Source organism: Mobula birostris, chromosome 1 (genome assembly GCF_030028105.1).
Source record: "Mobula birostris isolate sMobBir1 chromosome 1, sMobBir1.hap1, whole genome shotgun sequence".
In the NCBI taxonomy this organism is placed as follows: domain Eukaryota; kingdom Metazoa; phylum Chordata; class Chondrichthyes; order Myliobatiformes; family Myliobatidae; genus Mobula; species Mobula birostris.
In genome coordinates, this window is record NC_092370.1 from 208,503,811 (window position 1) to 208,524,403 (window position 20,593).

At 39.7% G+C, this 20,593-nt stretch overlaps 1 protein-coding gene and 1 long non-coding RNA gene across 2 annotated transcripts in view; one reads left to right on the forward strand and one right to left on the reverse strand.

Annotated features, from left to right (window-relative positions):
* The window catches only part of LOC140204010 (uncharacterized), a 47,890-nt gene extending 39,091 nt beyond the window's left edge, over positions 1–8,799 (forward strand). Inside the window, exons 3-4 of the long non-coding RNA XR_011887491.1 lie at positions 4,586–4,665; positions 5,664–8,799. This is a non-coding gene — a long non-coding RNA (uncharacterized lncRNA). The remainder of the gene's footprint in view (positions 1–4,585; positions 4,666–5,663) is intronic.
* The window catches only part of rcor1 (REST corepressor 1), a 107,525-nt gene continuing 88,714 nt past the window's right edge, over positions 1,783–20,593 (reverse strand). The window contains exons 8-12 of the mRNA XM_072270225.1: positions 17,866–18,063; positions 12,672–12,749; positions 7,224–7,281; positions 6,890–7,119; positions 1,783–3,980 (exon numbers count right to left, since the gene is read on the reverse strand). Coding sequence (XP_072126326.1) covers positions 3,939–3,980; positions 6,890–7,119; positions 7,224–7,281; positions 12,672–12,749; positions 17,866–18,063 — 606 coding nt within the window. The 3' untranslated portion in view covers positions 1,783–3,938. The remainder of the gene's footprint in view (positions 3,981–6,889; positions 7,120–7,223; positions 7,282–12,671; positions 12,750–17,865; positions 18,064–20,593) is intronic.

Genomic DNA, 20,593 nt, shown 5'->3' on the forward strand with positions numbered 1-20,593 from the left:
ACCATTTTGATTAGCCCTGCTCACAATTTCCACTTCCAAGCCAACTACCAAGTTATTTAACATGATTAACTCCAATTCTATAAATCTTGCGTACATCTTTATCACATGCATGTTGGAAATCCAAATTGATAATATTTTATGAATTTCTAATCATATGATTTCTTCAAAAACAAAAACGAATTCAAATACTTGGGCATAACTATCTGTCAAAAATTCCCACCAACTCAGCTGATACTTGTCCCTTCATCAGGCTGTCTCCAGAAAAAAATTTTGTAATATAGATTTATCAATCTTGCTATATTTCAGCAATATTTTGAATTGTCAAAATATTTGACTCTGCTGTCCTCCTTAGCATCTATCTAACAATGTTGGTGAATTGCACTTGCCTGATCCTTTATTTTTAAAAAATATATACATACCCCTGGTTGTTGCCAGAGAATCACCCACACTTGCCTCTCCTCTTCAGGTTTGACTGTTATTTCTGATTTTCCCTAAGCATACATCCTTGACCCACTTATTTCTACACAAAAGGTTTCCAAAAACAATTCAAAAGCAAAGTCCTTATGTGCAAGCTAGCAACTCCTAAATCCAAAATCATTACCAGCTCTTTCAACACTTTTTTATCCTCACTGAACCAGACTGGTTGCCTAACACTTGATAATGCATCAGCAGGAATTTCCTCCAAGTACAAGTAGATAAAAAGCTATGTTTGGATTTCCAATGCAGACTTCATTGCTTGGCAGATTCTGCCATCTTTTTGGCATCTATTTACAATACATTTAATTTTTGACTCAAAACTTTGAATGTCTTACCTATACCATCACTAGCTCCTCCTATTTCCACCGATGTAAATGCAACTATCCTCATCTCCATCCCAGTTTGACGAGTGGTGAAACCATCAATCATGTTTCTGCTCTCCCCAGGATTTGCTATTCTAACAAATTCCTGATTATCGCCCCTTAATTCTAACATCTGGTCATCTAAAGTCCTGCTGACTATGGCCTAACACAATAAATTTCAGCTCATGCTTACTACCCCAAACAACTCAAATCCTTATTCTCAAAACCCTCCCTCCCTCCAGCCTTAAATGTACCAACGTCGGACAGAGTTCCAATCAAAAACATTTCCCTCCGCAGATGCTACCTGGCCTGCTGAATTCCTCCATCTTTTAATTATAGACTCCAACGTTTGCAGTCTCTTGTGTCTCTCAGTTATGGTTGCTTGTTCATTCTCCAATTTAACAATTCCTTTATTCTTAGAACATAGAACAGTACATCACATACAAGCCCTTTGTTTCACGATGTTGTGCCAAACTAATTACTTTGCAATCAAACTAATCCTTTCTGCCATATCCTTCCAAAACCTGCCTATCAGAGGCCCCTTGAATGCCCCTATTGTATTTGAAGGAGCATCTTTTCTCCTGCTAAACCCCAAAGCTCTCGAATCCTCTAAACAAAAAAAAAACTTCCTTTTTACGGCCTTTAAGTGCTCGCAGATAATTTTGTTATGCTATGTTTATGGTACAACATAAACACAACTTGTTGATAATTATTTTCTAATACACGTCTGAAATGCATTGATGGCATTAGAGTTACTGCAATGTTTCTTTCCAGTTGCTAACTGCCAAGTTATTTTAAAATTATTGAAATTCAAGTTTTCCATTTGAACAGCTTGACTTCATCCCCATTTCAAATTTGTTTGCATAAACAGATTAAATCAGTTTTTAGATAATTTTACAAATAATCATTCTGCATATACTTGAATGTATAATAAATCTGGTCATGTTGAGAAACTTTCAGATAGTGGTTTATTTAACTGTAATCACACTTTGAGTTACTTTAGTTGGCTGTCAACTCAGAAAGATAATCTAAAAATAAAAACTTAGAAATTTGTTTAAATAGCCACTTGAGTTTTAAATTTAGAGGAAACAAATGACAGCACATCTAAAAACAAAATGTTGTAACTTGTAAGGTGACCATTTGTTCCTCAAACTTCGCAAAGCACACAAGGTATCCTATTCATACAGTCTGCCCATAATGACATTTTTCTCAAAATACTTGAATCATTGCTTAATGTACAAGTTGGTTAAATTCTTTAAAGTTTATTCACTTTAATGGAATACAATGGATAACTTTGTTTTGCATAGTGTGGTTTGCAAATAATTAACTGTCTTAGTATCCAAGTATTTTATGCAAGGATTTTTTAAAAATTTTCAAGGTGGCATTTCAAACATAGTGTATTTTAGCTGTTTGCTACTTGAAACCAAATACTTTCTTTTTTCCCCTCTTTCAAGCTATAAATGTTTATGACACGGCATATTTGTATGACATTTCCATGACTGTTCCAACAATCACAAGCACAAAAACTCATTAAAAATACAAGATTCTGGAAGGTTAAACCATAGAAAAATAGAAATGATTTAAGTTTCTTCTTTTTGAAAATGGCCTTCAAAAGCTATTTTGCTATATCAAAACTCTTGTGTGCATATTGAGAAGTTAGAAGTACAATTTTATACAAGTGGCATTTAGAAATTTTCAATTTGTTCTTTCTTTGATCGATGATTGTTTATCCCTCCCACTTTTACTGAACACAATAACAATTATATTTTCTTAAAAATATACAGTTAGCAAGAGCCCTGCCCAATATTCAAAGCAGTACTGTAATATAACCATTTCTCAATGTGGAACTATGATACATAATGCTTAAAACCTTGGAAATAATTAGAATTATTTCTCACTAACAATTATTTCTCAGTTAAAATTAGCAGTAACAGGCAATAAAATATAAATCTGCAATATAAACACATCGACCTTTCTTTTAAAAAAGAACATCCTATTGAGCACATCAAGAGGCTATATAAAAACATGCTCAATTTATTGCAAACTAAATCCTTTTTTTTTTGAAATTCTGGCAAACATCACTACATATCAGCAGCAACCCATAAGCAATTTTAACAAACTTAATTTAGAAAATTCTAAATGCTGGAATATTACTCCCAGAAAGGACTAATAATGGTTTGCATTTCAGGCAAATATTAAAGTAGAAATTGTAAACACCCATTCTTACACAGAAACATGCATAGACTCAAATGACTTTGATGAACCCAATGGATCTGTAGCGCATTGTGCTTAACCCTTATCATACTGAATAAGCAGGAACTCCATATGGTTAGCACACCGAATTCTGCAATGAACTCCATACAGCTTAGCTGTGCTAATATTCTATACCTGAATATGATCAGTTTCAGTATAGTAACTGCAATATTCAAGTTAAAGTTCTCTCCATACTTGATGTGGAAGAACTACTCTAAAAAAACTGTACAGCAAACTAGATGAAACTTAAATAAAAACAGATCATTTTTTTCTTTTTGTGAAAATGCTAGTTAAAGGCCTTTCAAGTTTCCTCAGACATGGGAGGTATGTTTAAAGTCTATGAGACAGTCCAAACTACAGTTAAAGTACCCAATAATTTAGAGACAGTTCCAACATCCATTTTCTGTACGCCAGTTAATACAATATACAATCATGGCATTCACATTAAATCATAAAATATTTGTGAGGGAAGTATAAAAGATGTGTCTAATGGCAATCACCATTCCAAAAATATACAAATTATTAATGCCCTGTGGACATTAAATCATGAACTGGTTAAGTGTAAAACAATACATTCACAAACGTTTTTGTGAACTCCATATGTTGTTTAGAAGCACGTTGAAGCAAAGTTTTTTTTTCATGATTCTGATGAAAAGTAGTTATCCCGGTGGCAGGCAGGGTAAGGCAGAAGGGTCCAATTGTGAATATTGCAGCTTTTTGGTGTTAAGCTGGAAGCTGGTCCTGGTGAGTTTGTGGAGGTGGTTGGTTGAAGTTTGGCATTGTTGGATGACCTGGACAAAACAGCAGTCAAGATAGCATGTTCAAGTCATCTACTGAATGTCATTCTCATGATGCAGAATGGTATCTTACATCAAGCACAGAAGGAACCTGTAAAATATTGTTTAAAGATATTATCAGCACAGAATTTCAAAATTACTTTTGTCAAATTTGTCTTTGCCTAACAAGTATTGAGATTTCTGCATACATATCTATTTATAATATTTGAGAGGATCCAAGTCAAAGCAGAAGTAACTTATACTATTCATATGAACATTATACACTGAGTATATGTTTATTAGTACATCATGCAGAAAGGAATTGGTGACTATTTCAATGATTCTGCTTTGACGTGGTCACCAGAATACAGCCCCACACAAAGAAAAACTTCCCTTTTATTGTGCATCTTTTAATGTTAATGTTACCTGTCCTTGAGAACCAGATTTTTTTAAAACCCCTAAAGATATCAAAGCTACCCTGGGATCTGTAACAAGAACCCACTAATTCAGTGCAAAGCATTCTTAAATCTAGTGCAGGGAAGGATAGTGGGGAGTGGGAGCAAAGAAAAGATTGAAAGTGCTGATTTCTTGTTGTGGCGCATTTTAGTCATATGAACATTATTCATTTGTTAACCTGAATGAATGCAATAAAACTTTTTGATCATTTGTCAAGGACATCACAATCATATTTAATTAACCCCATCTTTCCTTCTGCAGATACTCACTTCATGATGTAATTACAATGGATGAAAATAAAATAGTGCAGGTGCCGGAGCATAGCAGTCAGGCATCATCAGGTTAGTAACTTCAGCTTTGATAAATTAGTGTACCACTTTTCAAAATAAAGTACAAAACAGATAAACAACAAGAGGAACAGAACAAACTCTTGACTGTGTAGAAGGGCAGGTATAATTTAATGATAGCAGAGATGGCAATATGAGTTATGACAAGTTTACATCTTAACAACAGAATTATTACGAGAATCTGCTCCTCAAAGAAAAACCATGGTCAGTGGTTTGTTGCTAAGCCAAGATCTAGCCTGAAGTCAATGTTCTTTCTTGGTAGCAATAGCAAGTAATTACCTCAGTGCCCGACTGGAACTATGGAGGTCAGCGAAACATTATCAACCTGAATTTTGATCCCCCTGCCCCACACCCTCAAACCCAGCACTATGAGAGCAAAGACCGTGAACTGAAATAGGAAGTACAAGTAGATTACAATTCCATTTGAAAAGATGTTCTATTTTGCTCTCTAATTGCCACTTGCAGGTCCTTTGCACTCACATCTTGCCTCATTCATTTAACAGTTTACCTTCCAGCTTATTATGGACCTTGTCACCCACCTTTGTTTTTTTCCCCACTTCTCCATTTTCCATCTCAATAGTTGTTCTAAATATTAGTTGCCTCTAAGCTTTCAGATCTGAGAAACAAAGGCAGCAATGGGAACTGCTAGTAAAACTGCTGCCTCATGGTTCCAGAGACCTTGGTTTAATCCTGGTCTGTGTGGAGGTTGACAGCTCTTTCTATAACTGCATGGACCTTCTCTGGGTGCTGCAGTATCATGCTACAGATATGTTGGCTGACAGGATAATTGGCTGCCAATGTCCAGGTGAATGGTAGAATTGGAGGTATGTGTGGTTGATACAAATGGGGGGAGAAATATATAATATTGGTGTTGATGGGTGCCAAATGATCAGCATGAATCTGGTGTGGGCTTGCTTCTGTACTGTTTGACAATGACATAGTACCTGTGATTATGAAAATTAGTCTGAAATGTTAACTGTTTCTCTCCACAGATGCTGCCTGACTGGCTAAGTTCTTTCAGCACTCTCTCAAATTTAAATTATCTGATAAGGCCAAATTGGGAGTTCAAAATATTTACTAAAGTGATGAATATGCACTCATTAATGAGTTATAATGTTTAAACAGCCGACAATATTGGCTTTCCCATGATTAAACCTGCAAAGAGACCTATCCACTATTCCACTGTCCAGCTCTTGGCTCCAACCCTCCCCCTCCTGTCTTCCCCTATCATTTTGGATCTCCCCCTCCCCCTCTCAAATCTCTTACTAGCTCTTCTTTCAGTTAATCCTGACGAAGGGTCTCGGCCCGAAACGTCGACTGTACCTCTTCCCAGAGATGCTGCCTGGCCTGCTGCGTTCACCAGCAACTTCGATGTGTGTCACTATTCCTTTCACTGCCTTTGTTGATTAGAAGCTTTTTTAAAAAAAATGTTTATTCAGTGCAATCTGACAGGTTCACAAAATTATTGTCAATTTCTGTCTCTTCAAACTCCATGCTCAATAAAGCACAATAAAATTAAAGTAGAATAACTATTTTTCACTGCAAGAATGTTTAAAGGCATAATGGCCAATAAGCATCCAACTTGGAGCCTGCTCCACTACTTATCAAGGTCGATTACTCTACTTCTATCCCACTTTTTCAGATCCCTTCATTCTTCCAACATCCATAAATCTATCTCTACTTAGAAAACTTTTGATAACAAAAGCCTCCACAACCTTCAAGGATAGCAACTTCCAAAGATTCACAACCCTGAGTAAAGGATAAGTCTCATCTCATTCCAAATGCCCTAATAGGTATTTTGAGAGTGTGACCTCTGGTTCTGGGCTCAACTGAACGAAATACCTTCCCCACATACACCCTGACAAGCCACATACGTGTTTAAAAAAAAAACATCTGGAAAATTCAGGTCACATCTAGCCAAATTTTTCATATCGTAAGTTTACCTTAAGTTAGAAAAGGTACAAGCTTAATGAATAGCTCCACTAAATATAGTAAATAACTTAGCTTCATATACAAATGATATTTGCATTCCGGCTTACACTTAAGGGAGTAATGAATTAGCATTTTTTACATAACATCTACAAGCCAACTGCCACATACTTGCACATTGGAAGCTACACATCCTTGTCAAACACATTTTCCAGGATCTCGGAATATAATAGAATTAGATTTTGACAAGCAAGTGTAAAATGTACTAAGGCAAAGGATGGGGATTTACCTCCTCTTCCTCCTCAGAAAGTTTAGTAGCAACATCCGGAGAATTTTGGGATTTGTCACCAATGTTTCCATTTGCTTCTCCACTACCATGTTCTGCTTCCCATTCCTGAAGAACTTCTTCAAGGTTGAAACGACGACGGTAATTCACAAAGAAGTTTTTCACTTGTACAACTGTCTTATTGCCGATTACATCTGAAATAGCTTGAAAATCTCGGCCATATTTTCTTATTGCTGGGGGAGAGGAAAAATCTATTACTCAACATGAAAGTTACATTTCAATCGACATTCCTGCAGTTACATCACAAACCAAAATAAATATTGGGACATTTGCTTACCCTGCACAGCGAGCAGTTGCTCTTCAGTTGTCCAACGAGCATTAACTTTCTGATTTGTCTAAAGAACAAACTTGCAATTAATACCCCAAATTGCTTCACAAATAAATAATTACTTCTAATGTGTCCCTTCCTGTTGCTTTGCTAGGAAACTTTGCAGAGCAAGATGCTACCATCAGAAAAATTAATTGGTGTCCAATTAATATAATTCAACTGTGATAGAGAAGGTATGAAAGTTAGATCAAACTGCAGGAATATGGCAATGGGACCTTTTTTGCTTCTTTAAATAAAGTTGATGGCAGATAAGACATTGTTTTAAAATCTCATCTGAAAATACATTTCATGTGAAAATGCTAAACACATTCACATGGTATTGCATTTGAGCTGAAGTGGAGTATGATGTGTTCAGTTGAGAAATCATCTGATACACAGCAGTACATTTTAAACTTCCAAATTGACCGGGGTTAACCAAGCTATAAACAAGATTTTATCAAGTTCACATCCACACATTAATACAAGGTTATAATGACTGGTTTTGAACTGGTTCTTTTCCCACAGATGCCGCCTGAACTGCCCAGTGTTTCTCATATTTTCTGCTTACATTTCACATTTCTAGCATTTGCAGTTTTGTTATTATTCATTAATCATACCTCTTTGGAATTATGTACTGCAATACTTCAAAAATGAATGTGCAACTGTACTTTGGTCCAAAAATTACAGATTCAATGAAGTTTGCTCAAGTGTTTTTTCTTCTCCCCGCCTGCATTTTTGGACTTTTATCATATTGAAATATAATGGTGGAAAACTAAGCCAAATAAACCTAATGCCACAACGTTACCTCTCCACACACCCAAACCCGTGCCTGTGACATTATTTGTATGAATTTGTGGAATATGTTCAAACATTCCACATGAGATTATTAACAAAATGAAAGTGGACAGGAATCAGGGATAGTCTTGGTTTAGAAATCAATTAGGAAAGAGGCACAATAAGAATATGGGCTGTTTACCCTGTATACCTCGGACTTTAGATACAACAAACTCTGCAGAAATTCTCTGATGACTCAGTAATAGTTGGATGTATAATAGTCATAGTAGTCATACTTTATTGATCCCAGGGGAAATTGGTTTTCGTTACAGTTGCACCATAAATAGTAATAGAACCATAAATAGTTAAACAGTAGTATGTAAATTATGCCAGTAAATTATGAAATAAGTCGAGGACCAGCCTATTGGCTCAGGGTGTCTGACCCTCCAAGGGAGGAGTTGTAAAGTTTGATGGCCACAGGCAGGAATGACTTCCTATGATGCTCTGTGTTGCATCTCGGAGGAATGAGTCTCTGGCTGAAAGTACTCCTGTGCCCACCCAGTACATTATGTAGTGGATGGGAGACATTGACCAAGATGGCATGCAACTTAGACAGCATCCTCTTTTCAGGCACCACAGTGAGAGAGTCCAGTTCCATCCCCACAACATCACTGGCCTTACGAATGAGTTTGTTGATTCTGTTGGTGTCTGCTACCCTCAGCCTGCTGCCCCAGCACACAACCGCAAACATGATTGCACTGGCCACCACAGACTCGTAGAACATCCTCAGCATCGTCCAGCAGATGTTAAAGGACCTCAGTCTCCTCAGGAAATAGAGACGGCTCTGACCCTTCTTGTAGACAGCCTCAGTGTTCTTTGACCAGTCCAGTTTATTGTCAATTCGTATCCCCAGGTATTTGTAATCCTCCACCATGTCCACACTGACCCCCTGGATGGAAACAGGGATCACTGGTGCCTTAGCCCTCCTCAGGTCCACCACCGGCTCCTTAGTCTTTTTCACATTAAGCTGCAGATAGTTCTGCTCACACCATGTGACAAAGTTTCCTACCGTAGCCCTGTACTCAGCCTCATCTCCCTTGCTGATGCATCCAACTATGGCAGGGGCGCGGCGTCTTCGGCACAGGGACGAGGCAGGACGTCTTCCACAATACAGGAACCCTCCGGAGCCTCAGGCTCAGGTTGAATACATGGTGAAGTACTCCACATAGCTGAGGGGCACAGACTTTGAGCACCCTGGTACTGACACCATCCGGTCCTGCAGCCCTGCTCGGGTTGAGACGTTTCAGCTGTCTTCTCACCTGTAGAGCTGTGAAGCCCACCGTGGTGGTTTTGTGTGGGGAAGGAGTATAGTCATGAGAGCAGGGTGGGGGACTGTGAGGAGGGGTAGGAGGGGAGAGTGGAATATGTGTTGGTTGGGGGCCAACAACAGATGAATCATGTGTGGGATGGGCAGGGGCCACAATGTCAAATCTGTTAAAGAACAGGTTAAGTTCGTTGGCCCTGTCCACACTGCCTTCCGCTCCTCTGTTGCTAGTTTGCCGGAACTCAGTGATGGTCCTCATCCCCCTCCAGACCTCCCTGGAGGATGGGAGGATGAATACAGGGCCCTGGTGGAGGACTTTGTCAAATGATGAAGCTGAATCATCTGCAGCTCAACATTAGTAAGACAAAGGAGATGGTGATAGGCTTTAGGAAGACTGAGCCTGCATTGCTCCCTGTTGCTATTGATGGTGAGGATGTGGTGAGGACCTACAAGTACCTGGGGATGCACCCGGATGTCAGACTTGAGTGGAGCACCAACACAGATGCTGCGTACAAGGGCCAGAGTCGCTTCCATTTCCTGAGGAGACTGAGGTCCTTTGGAGTGTGCAGGTGTCTCTTTCACGTGTTCTACCAGTCTGTTGTCGCCAGTACAATCTTCTATGTGGTGGTGTGCTAGGGCAATGGCATTAACATTGCTGATGCCAACAGGCTCAATAAACTGATTAGAAAGGAGTCAAACTGGACACACTAGAGGCTGTGATTGAACAAAGAACCCTCCGGAAAATCCTGGCAACACTAGACAATGTTTCTTACCCTCTCCATGCCACCTTGGTTGAACAGAGGAGCACCTTCAGTAAAAGCTTAAGACAACTGCGCTGCTCCAACAGCACTACATGAAGTCATTCTTACCCTCGGCCGTTAGGCTCTATAATGAGTTAACCTATAGCAGGGGAAGCAACGACCCCCCTCCTGTGAGGCCATTAACCTGTTTACCAGAGCTCTCCTTAGCTCCGTTTACCACACCCTGCTATCGTGGACACCCTGTGCAATACTATCATCACTTCTTATCTGGACAGTGTGAATGTGCACCCATTACTGTATAATATTACAATAATTCTTGCACTACCATCTTATCAGTGTGGAACTATAAATCTTGTATATCTTGTAATCTTTTAATTGTAAATCTTGTACATCTTATTTTTAAGGTAACTTTTATTCTTTCTTACTTCTCTTCTAATATTTGTATATCTGTGCACTTGTAATACTACTGTGATGCTGTAATTTCCTTTGGGATCAATAAAGTATCTATCGATCAATTCTCTTATTGTAAAATGTGACAAATGACATATTTTAAACATGAGATGACTATTGGGATAGGAACTTCAAATTTTCCAGTTTGACTTGAATGGCCAAACTATCCAAGTCAAGGATGATTTAAAAATACCATCTCCAAATGGGTATTAGGAACTTTAAAAGAACATGCATTACCTCAGTGAAGAATACTATAGAGATATGAAGCATGGAAATAGTTGTTTTGTTACCCGAACCTAATTCCATTTGCTTGCACTTGGCCAATATTCTTCTAAATCTTTTCTATCCAAGTTTCTAATGTCTTACCCCTACGTACACTCTGGCAGCCATATATCTACACATTTGTATGTTCCCTTCCCACCTTTCCCTTCTTATCTGAAACCAGTGCCCTCTAGTTTTAAACTCCCCTACCCTTGGAAAAAATGTGACCACCCACTTCAACTTTGCCCTAATGATTTTATATACAAATCTTTAACAGGTTGACCTTCAGCTTCTTTCACTCAAAGGAAAGCAATCTCAGCCTGTCCTTAATTCTAGCTCTCCTGTCCTGGTAGCATCCTCTTGATTTTTTTCTGTATCCTTTTCATCTGTAACATCCTTCCTATAGGTGGGAAACCAAAACAGAACATAATACTCCAAGAATGGTCCTACCAAGGTCTTGTATGGCTGTAATGGGTTGACAATGCCCTAACCAATTAAGAGCATGTGACATTCCTTCCTCAACACCCTGTCTGTATTACTACTTTCACACAGTTATATCCTTTGGTCTCTCTTCTACAACATTCCCCTAGGTCCTGCCATTCAATTTGTATATCCTATACTGGTTTACCTTCCCAAAATGCACAGTTTCATATTTGACTATGTTAAATACAACTTGCCATTCCTTTGTCCACTTCCATTGTTGATCTAGAATTTGCTGTATCTTTGACAAACTTCATCATTGTCCACTACATCACCAATATTGGTGTCGTCCACAAATTTTCTAATCATATCACCCATGCTTGCATCCAGATCGTTAACATAGACGGATCCAGCACTGATTCCTACAGTACCTTATCTGGCACAGAACTCAAACCTGAAGAATCAACTCTGCACTACCCGACTCCTATCATAACATCACTGTATCTGATTGGCAAGCTCACCCTGTGACCTAATCTTCTGTTAATAAATTTTTAAAAGGCCAACAAAAAGAAATGTTAAACAGAATATTTTCTTGTATTTCAATGTAGGTTGGGGCACAGTATGAAGAACATTGTTCTGCAAATATATTAGATTGGATTAAATACCATCTGGAACACAGGATTTAGACATCTTGGTCACTCTATTCCTGGAAAATTAAACTGGCCTTGAATCATGTGTACCATCAATTCAGCACAACGATGCTGAGCCTGGATTAGAAACTACATATTCTTTTACTCATGTTTCCTGAATTAAAGACTGCAGAGTTAACAAGATATTAAAATGTTAATGGAATTTTTATAGAATGAATACAAAGAAACTATTTTTACAAAAGGCAAAGCAAAATGAGCACAAGTCTGAACCCAAGCTTAGGAGCAAAAATCAAGCAATCTCTTCTGCAATTTCTGCTGGGTTTTCATAAGCTAATTTACCGCCCAGCTGCAAGTTACTACCGATTTTAAGTGCAAGTTGCCTGTCGCTTCTGTCAATTAAGGCAGAGGCATGCTAACAGTATGCTTTTCATTACACAGTTCATCGCTTATAGAATGGGACCAGGAGAAGGGCCAATACTGACTTGGATACCACTAGCTCAAAACTCAACTCATGTTATTTAAAATACAATAAAATAAAGATTGGCAACAAGAGGGTGGCAACACGTGAACAATTACAGAAGTTGGGGTGCTTCACACAAAGAATAAAAGACTTCATGTGACACTATCTTGTGTTTAAAAAGTGTATCGATGCATCATGCTCATAAAGTACACTAGGTATGTGAGAACAAAGAGCATCTTTCTAATGCTTTAGGCAGGGACATATTTAAGATAATATAAATAATACATGCAGATTTCATCTAGGCGAACACTTCTTTACCTCCAATGGCTTGAATTCCTCTATCCCACCATGTAATTTTTGTTTCAGAGCACCATTTATTTGTTTCACATTCTGGATCTAGAATTTAAAAAAAAAAACTCATGAGCAAAGAATGTGGTACCAGGGGTACCATGGTAATGTAGTGGTTAGCACGACGCCATTACAGCCTGGGGCGGAGTTCAGAGTTCACTACCTCTGCTGTCTCTAAGTTTGGATGTCCTTCCCGTGAGTGTGTGGATTTCCTCCCACATTACAAAGCCATATTGATTATAGTCCAATTGCCATAGTAAACTGTCCTGTGATTAGGGAAGGTTTAACTAGCTGGGTTGCCGGGGAGCTCAGATTGCAAGGCAGGAAGGCCTGTACGGTGTTGTCTCTCTAAATAAAATTAAAATAAATGTCTCCAATGACATTTTAGATTAAATTAGATTAGATTATGAGGACACCACAGTCCTCTTTAATTGTCATTTAGTAATGCATGTATTAAGAAATGATAAAAATATTCCTCTGGAATATTTTAAACTTACCACTTATTTTTTGCTGCCATTCAGCACTACATAGTACTAGGCAATGAATAATTCTTCCCTCATCCTCATCACTGACTTGTGAGGATGACTTTCAAGGATGCACGTTGTTCTTTACTATCACATTTATATTACTTTTTTTTCTTTTATCGAGCTTTATCAAAGAGTGCTGAGCAGTCCCTTTGATTTTACAGCCCTTCGTAGCCAAGGATGATCCCCTTCCTACACAATTAATTAGTTAATAATCAGAGGTGCCGGCATTGGCTCATGTCTCTGAATCTAATTCATGGAGACCAATTACAGGTTTGGGAGGACCAGACGTAAAAGTCGGGTGGTTTTAAAGGATCAGCAGTGCCAGGTACAGTGAATTGAAAGGGTGGGAGGTAGGGGATATGCTGGAAGACAAAGGGACACCTGGAAGGAAGAGTATATTTTGGAGAGGTGAATTTAATCTGATTGTAAGACACAGGTGGTGAGCAAATCTGAAGATTCATCGACCACCTTTCTCCGTATTAGCTTTCTCCCATCAACTGGCAGACTTTCAGGATGCATGTTTAGCCCACTGCTCTACTCTCTCCACACCCAAGAGTGTGGCTAGGCACAGCTCAAATGCCATCTATAAATTTGCCAATGATACAAACGTTGTTGGCAGAATTTCAGATGGTGATGAGGAGGTATACAGGAGCAAGATAGATCAGTGAGACCAAGTAAGACCTTGCACTCAACCTTAGCAAGACCATTAACAGACTTGAGCAAAGGAAAGTCAAGGGAACACAGACCAGTCATAATCGAGGGATCAGCAGTGGAAAGGATGAGCAGTTTTAAGTTCTTGGGTGTAAACACCTCTGAGGATCTATTCTGGCCCCAACATATCAATGCAATTACAGAGAGGAACAACAGTAGCCATAATTCATCAGGAGTTTGAGGAGACTTGGTATATCACCAAAGACTTTGCAAATTTCTACAGATCTACTGTGAAGAATGTTGTAATTGGCTGCACCACCATCTGGTATCAAGGGGCCACTGCACAGGATGATGGAAAGCTGCAGAAAGTTGTAAACTCAGCCAGCCCCATCATGGTTACCATCCTCTCCAGCATCGGGAACACATTTAAAAGGTGGCATCCGTCATTAAGAACTCCCATTATCCAGGACATGCTCTCTTCTCCTTGCTACCATCAAGGAGTTGCTACTGGAGCCCGAAGACACATTCAATGTCTCACAAACACCCTCCCTGCCATTATATTTCTACCTTATCATTTTTCCTCTCTTTACCACACACACTCCAAAATTAGTGTGTGTGTGTGTGTGTGTGTGTGTGTGTGTGTGTGTGTGTGTATTGCTGCAGAAAAACAAGAAATTTCATGACATTTGCCAGTGATATTCAACCCGTGTGATTCTGATTCACTCCCAATCATCTGCCTACGGTCCCCAAACCTGCACACACTCAGCCTCTTCCACTAGTTTCCCTGCTGGCCCAGTCCCTGTAAACATTCATTCCATCATGCAAGGCTGGGATGATCAGGAGTGGTGATTCTTGGGAAATTTCTACACAGCGAACTGTGGAGGTTAGGTCAGAATTCATCCAAACAGATCAATAGATTTCTGAATATTAAGGGAATCAAGTAATATGGGGATAGAGTTAGAAAATGATGCTGAGAATGATCAGTCCCAATTGACTGAACTGTGGAAAAGACTCAAGGTGCCCACTGGTCTACATCAAAATATCTTTTTGCACTAGTTATTTAATTTTTTTAAAATACAAGTCTTATTGAAATTTGTAGTCTTCTATTATTAAGTATTGCAAGGTACTGCTGCCACAAACCAAAAAAAAAAATGACATATGCCAGTGATAGTACGCTGGTTGATACTCACTTCACTGACAGTATCGGCAAAATAGACTAGATTGATCTTGTAATCAATGATCATGCAATGCAGATCAAATCAAACAGCTTCACAAATTTTAGGACTTTTTGCTCATTTTTCTTTCAACCAAATTTAGGAAAAAGTGTTTCAAACACATATTGAAGGTGCTCTGGTCAGGCAGCATCAGGAATAATGATGAAATGACACTGATCTGAAATGTATCTCTCTCCAGAGAAACTGCCTGACCTGCTCAATATCTACAGCATCCTGTTTTTTTTTAAACTTCCAGCATCAGTTTTAAATACTCAGCAGGTCAGATAGCATCTGTGGATACAGAGTAGAGTCATGAGCATCTGCACAACAATTATCACTTGGAAAGAGAACTTGGAGGGTTCACAAATATCAATTTCAAAAGAATATTCTGACTCAGTCCAAATGGACTGCCGTTAGTGTCCCTATCTTGCAACTAAAGAGAGCCCTGGGCATTCAATCAAGCTCTAAGGTGATGTCTGTGTATGTATGCGGGACTTTCCAATGGGTTCTCTGACTCCACTACCTTATATAGCAAGCTGACTGCTGACGGTATCTCTTAGTGTATGTTAATGGGCAAGAGAAGGAGATAAGCTGCAGGAGAACAAGGCAATGAGGAGAGAAGGAATGTGACTAATGGGATTGCTCTTCCAGGAAGTTGCATGGATCTGTCAGGTCAAATATAATTATAAAAACACTGAAGGACAAGGAAAATTTGATTCTATATTTAAAACACAAAGGAAGGCAGGCATCTAAGTACAGCACCATGCAGATGTCTTCGGCACATGTATTTACTGTAGCTAGGATGCCCAAGACTTCTGCACAGTACTGTAGTAATTTTATTATTGTACTGTACTGCTGCTAAAAAAAATCATGACATGAGTGAGTGATGATAAACCTGATTCTGATATAGGTCTCTATTGTGGATTGACAGTGGGAAGGAAGCAGAGAAAGTGGAATCATGGTTGGTAAAAGGGGAAGGAAGAGAGGAGGGAGCAGAAAGGTTGGAGGTGTTGTGGATAGTGTGGAGGGCTGTCAGAGGTTACAGCAGGACGTTGATAGGATGCAAAACTGGGCTGAGAAATGGCAGATGGAGTTCAACCCAGACAGGTGTGAGGTGGTTCATTTTGGTAGGTCAAATATGATGGCAAAATATAGTATTAATGGTAAGACTCTCGGCAGTTTGGAGGATTAGAGGGATCTTGGGGTCCGAGTCCACAGGACACTCAAGACTGCTGCGTAGGTTGACTCTGTGGTTAAGAAAGCATACAGTGCATTGGCCTTCATCAATCGTGGGATTGAGTTTAGGAGCCAAGAGATAATGTTGCAGCTATACAGGACCATGGTCAGACCCCACTTGGAGTACTGTGCTCAGTTCTGGTCACCTCACTATAGGAAAGATGTGGAAACCATAGAAACGGTGCAGAGGAGATTTACAAGGCTATTACCTGGATTGGGGAGCATGCCTTATGAGAATAGGTTGAGTGAACTCAGCCTTTTTTTCTTGGAGCGACAGAGGATGAGAGGTGACCTGATAGAGGTGTACAAGATGATGAGAAGCATTGATTGTGTGGATAGCCAGAGGCTTTTTTCCAGGGCTGGAATAGCTAACACGAGAGGGCACAGTTTTAAGGTGCTTGGAAGTAGGTACAGAGATGTCAGGGGTAAGCTGTTATTGTTTGCTTGTGTTTTTTTTAAAAGCAGGGAGTGGTGAGTGCGTGGAATGGGCTGCTGGCGACGGTGGAGGCAGATGCAATAAGGTCTTTCCAGAGACTCCTGGACAGGTATGTAGAGCTCAGAAAAATAGAGGGCTATGGGTAACCCTAGGTAATTTCTCAAGTAAGGCCATGTTCGGCACAACTTGTGGGCCGAAGGGCCTGTATTGTGCTGTAGGTTTTCTATGTTCCTAAAGCACCTGAGAGACATTCTGCAATGGTCATACAACCAATTGTTTAAAATCAAATGACCTTGCCTGGTGTAAAGGCTGGACATGTCCGCCCCACACCAACCCCTTGCCTGACACTCCTCTGGCACCTGTCCTACACTGCTCCCGCAGCACTCTACCCTCACCATTCCCAACATCCTTTGCTTCTGCCAAATTTACAAACTCGCTCTCTGCTCCACGTTGACAAGTATAGTACTGTGCTGTATACATGCACCCAAGACCTTTACACAGTATTGCATTACTGAATTGCAGTGACGATTATAATTGCCGGTAGCAAATTAAATTACATTTATGCCTTTGGATGAAAAGATGCACAGTAGCATATCCTAGCTTATCAGGAAACTACCCGGAAAAGCAAGCTGTGAGGTTGATACAAGTGCTGTCAAATGGATCAAAGGTTAAATATATCAGCAAAAAGACACCAAATGGAGTATTACGCAGGAAAACACAACTTTCCACCATTAGAATAGTAAAACAGCAAATGCTGGAAAACTAATAAACATCTTGTGCTGGTTTAAAAGGAACTGGAAATAAACATGCATGTAAATAAGCAATTATTGCAAAAAGGATTTCAAAGGTAAGGAAGTCTTGCAGTTGTTTCCATGAGATCTCATGTGGGATACGTCATGCAATTTTTGGACCCATGTAGTATGTAAACATTCGAGTAATTTCTTGAAAGAGAAAGGCTATCCCACAAACAGAGGCCCAGTCAAATAGGTCTTTGCTCACCGGATGAGCATCACTGATTTTTCCTCAAAGTGATGATCACAAAAGACTTTTCTTGGAAAAACTTCCAAAAAGCTATTTAAAAGGCTGAAGACAGTGCTTACTTGACGTTTAAGAGAGACCAGTTCCATATCAAGCTGCCTTAGGACCGTGTTAGCAGCACCAGAACTTGCAGACAAAGCATCAAGATCCTCTTGAAGAAGAAACATCCCCTTTGGAGGTTTCTGACTTATTCTTTGCTTTCCTTGGACTGTTCTTGTCTCTTTCTTTGTTGGGACACTTTTCACAGTTTGAGAGCCCTGCTGTTAGAAAAGAAGTCACAGATTAAAAAATAGCTACCATAAAATAAATAGGACTTTAAAAGAAATTTCCATCACTAATCCTGAAAGAGTGTACATTAAAAAAATTCCTCCTTTCTGATATCAAAGGAATTATACAAATTTGTAATGCAATTGTTAAATTCCTTTCCCCTAGAGAATGACATGTGATAGGCACAATAAACATGCTGAAAGATCCCCAAAAAAATCTATGGCCAGCATCTCTTCCATTAATCTGGAGTTCTAAAATTCAGACCACTCCTGGGCACCCACATCCAGATCTGAATAGCTGAGAATATACTACCCGGTCAGTGACTTCTGGTAGATTTAAAACTCTAAGTAGTTATGTTATTTTGGATGTTTTCATGGCAGAAGTGATTGCTGTTTCAAAATCTAGAGGAGTCTAGTAAAATTTGGGAATTTCTCCAGGGATGTTGTTTGGAAAAATTAAAACACATTAATGTCTATGAAATCCACCAAACTCACTTGCTTTTGATTATAAGGATATCAGATATTATAAGGACATACATTGACATATTGATGTCATCCTGAACATCAATGTCCTACAGTTTCTAAAATCCATTTTGGCTTATGTATATATTGTGTTGACATGGATGGGGGTGTAACAGGAATGGTCATTGTCATTGGCTATCAATACGAGTAAAGCATTAATCCCTGATTGTACTTGCCTTCTAAAACTCAGCTCCACTGCTTTGGGAGTAAAGTACAATCTCCAGTTAATAATCTTTCACCTGCACATGCAACAAATGTCTCCAAAGCTGTACATGAAAGGAAATGAATTTACAAATACAATAAAAAATAACTGTGTAGTCACAGTCATACTTTATTGACCCCGAGGGAAATTTGGTTTCGTTACAGTTGCACCAACCAAGAATAGAGTATAAATATAGCAATATAAAACCATAAATAATTAAATAATGTGTAAATTATGCCAGGAAATAAGTCAGCTGGTCACCCCAGACCAGCCTATTGGCTCAGGGTGTCTGACCCTCCAAGGGAGGAGTTGTAAAGTTTGATGGCCACAGGCAGGAATGACTTCCTATGACGCTCAGTGTTGCATCTCGGTGGAATGAGTCTCTGGCTGAATGTAGTCCTGTGCCCACCCAGTACATTATGTAGTGGATGGGAGACATTGTCCAAGACAGCATGCAACTTGGACAGCATCCTCTTTTCAGACACTACCGTCAGAGAGTCCAGTTCCATCCCCACAACATCACTGGCCTTACGAATGAGTGTGTTGATTCTGTTGGTGTCTGCTACCCTCAGCCTGCTGCCTCAGCACACAATAGCAAACATGATAGCACTGGCCACCACAGACTAGTAGAACATCCTCAGCATTGTCCAGCAGATATTAAAGGACCTCAGTCTCCTCAGGAAATAGAGATGGCTCTGACCCTTCTTGTAGACAGCCTCAGAGTTCTTTGACCAGTCCAGTTTATTGTGAATTTGTATCCCCAGGTACTTGTAATCCTCCACCATGTCCATACTGACCCCCTGGATGGAAACAGGGGTCACCAGTACCTTAGCCCTCCTCAGGTCCACCTCCAGCTCCTTAGTCTCTTTCACATTAAGCTGCAGATAATTCTGCTCACACCATGTGACAAAGTTTCCTACCGTAGCCCTGTACTCAGCCTCATCTCCCTTGCTGATGCATCCAACTATGGCAGAGTCATCAGAAAACTTCTGAGGATGACAAGACTCTGTGCAGTAGTTGAAGTCCGAGGTGTAAATAGTGAAGAGAAAGGGAGATAAGACAGTCCCCTGTGGAGCCCTAGTGCTGCTGATCACTCTGTCTGACAGACAGTGTTGCAAGCACACGTACTGTGATCTGCCAGTCAGGTAATCAAGAATCCATGACAGCAGGAAAGCATCCACCTGCATCGCTGTCAGCTTCTCCCCCAACAGAGTAGGGCGGATGGTGTTGAATGCACTGGAGAAGTCAAAAAACATGACCCTCACAGTGCTCGCTGGCTTGTCCAGGTGGGCGTAGACACGGTTCAGCAGGTAGATGATGGCATCCTCAACTCCTAGTCGGGGCTGGTAGGTGAACTGGAGGGGATCTAAGTGTGGCCTATCTATAGCTCCAGAATAAGTCTCTCCAGGGTCTTCATGATGTGGGAAGTCAATGCCACTGGTCTATAGTCATTGAGGCCACTGGGGCGCGGCGTCTTCGGCACAGGAACCTATCCCAGCACATCTTGCTTCTAATGACAGCCAGTTCAAAGCTACTATTTCATATTACTGAATAAAGAACAGCCTGATAACAAAATAACCCCTCCATCAGTGACAGCCTGGCTTAAAAACTTGGGGAGGTTGCCAATGGAGTAGCAAGATATATTGACATTATTTTAATTCAAAGATAAAATAAACTTTACATGCAACTTTTATATCCAGGATTTTTATGGACAAACTTAATGTAAAAGTGTGCCAGCACGTACCTGCAGTTGAAAAGCAATACAAAACTGTAACCGTATTCAGAGGAAAAGAATATACA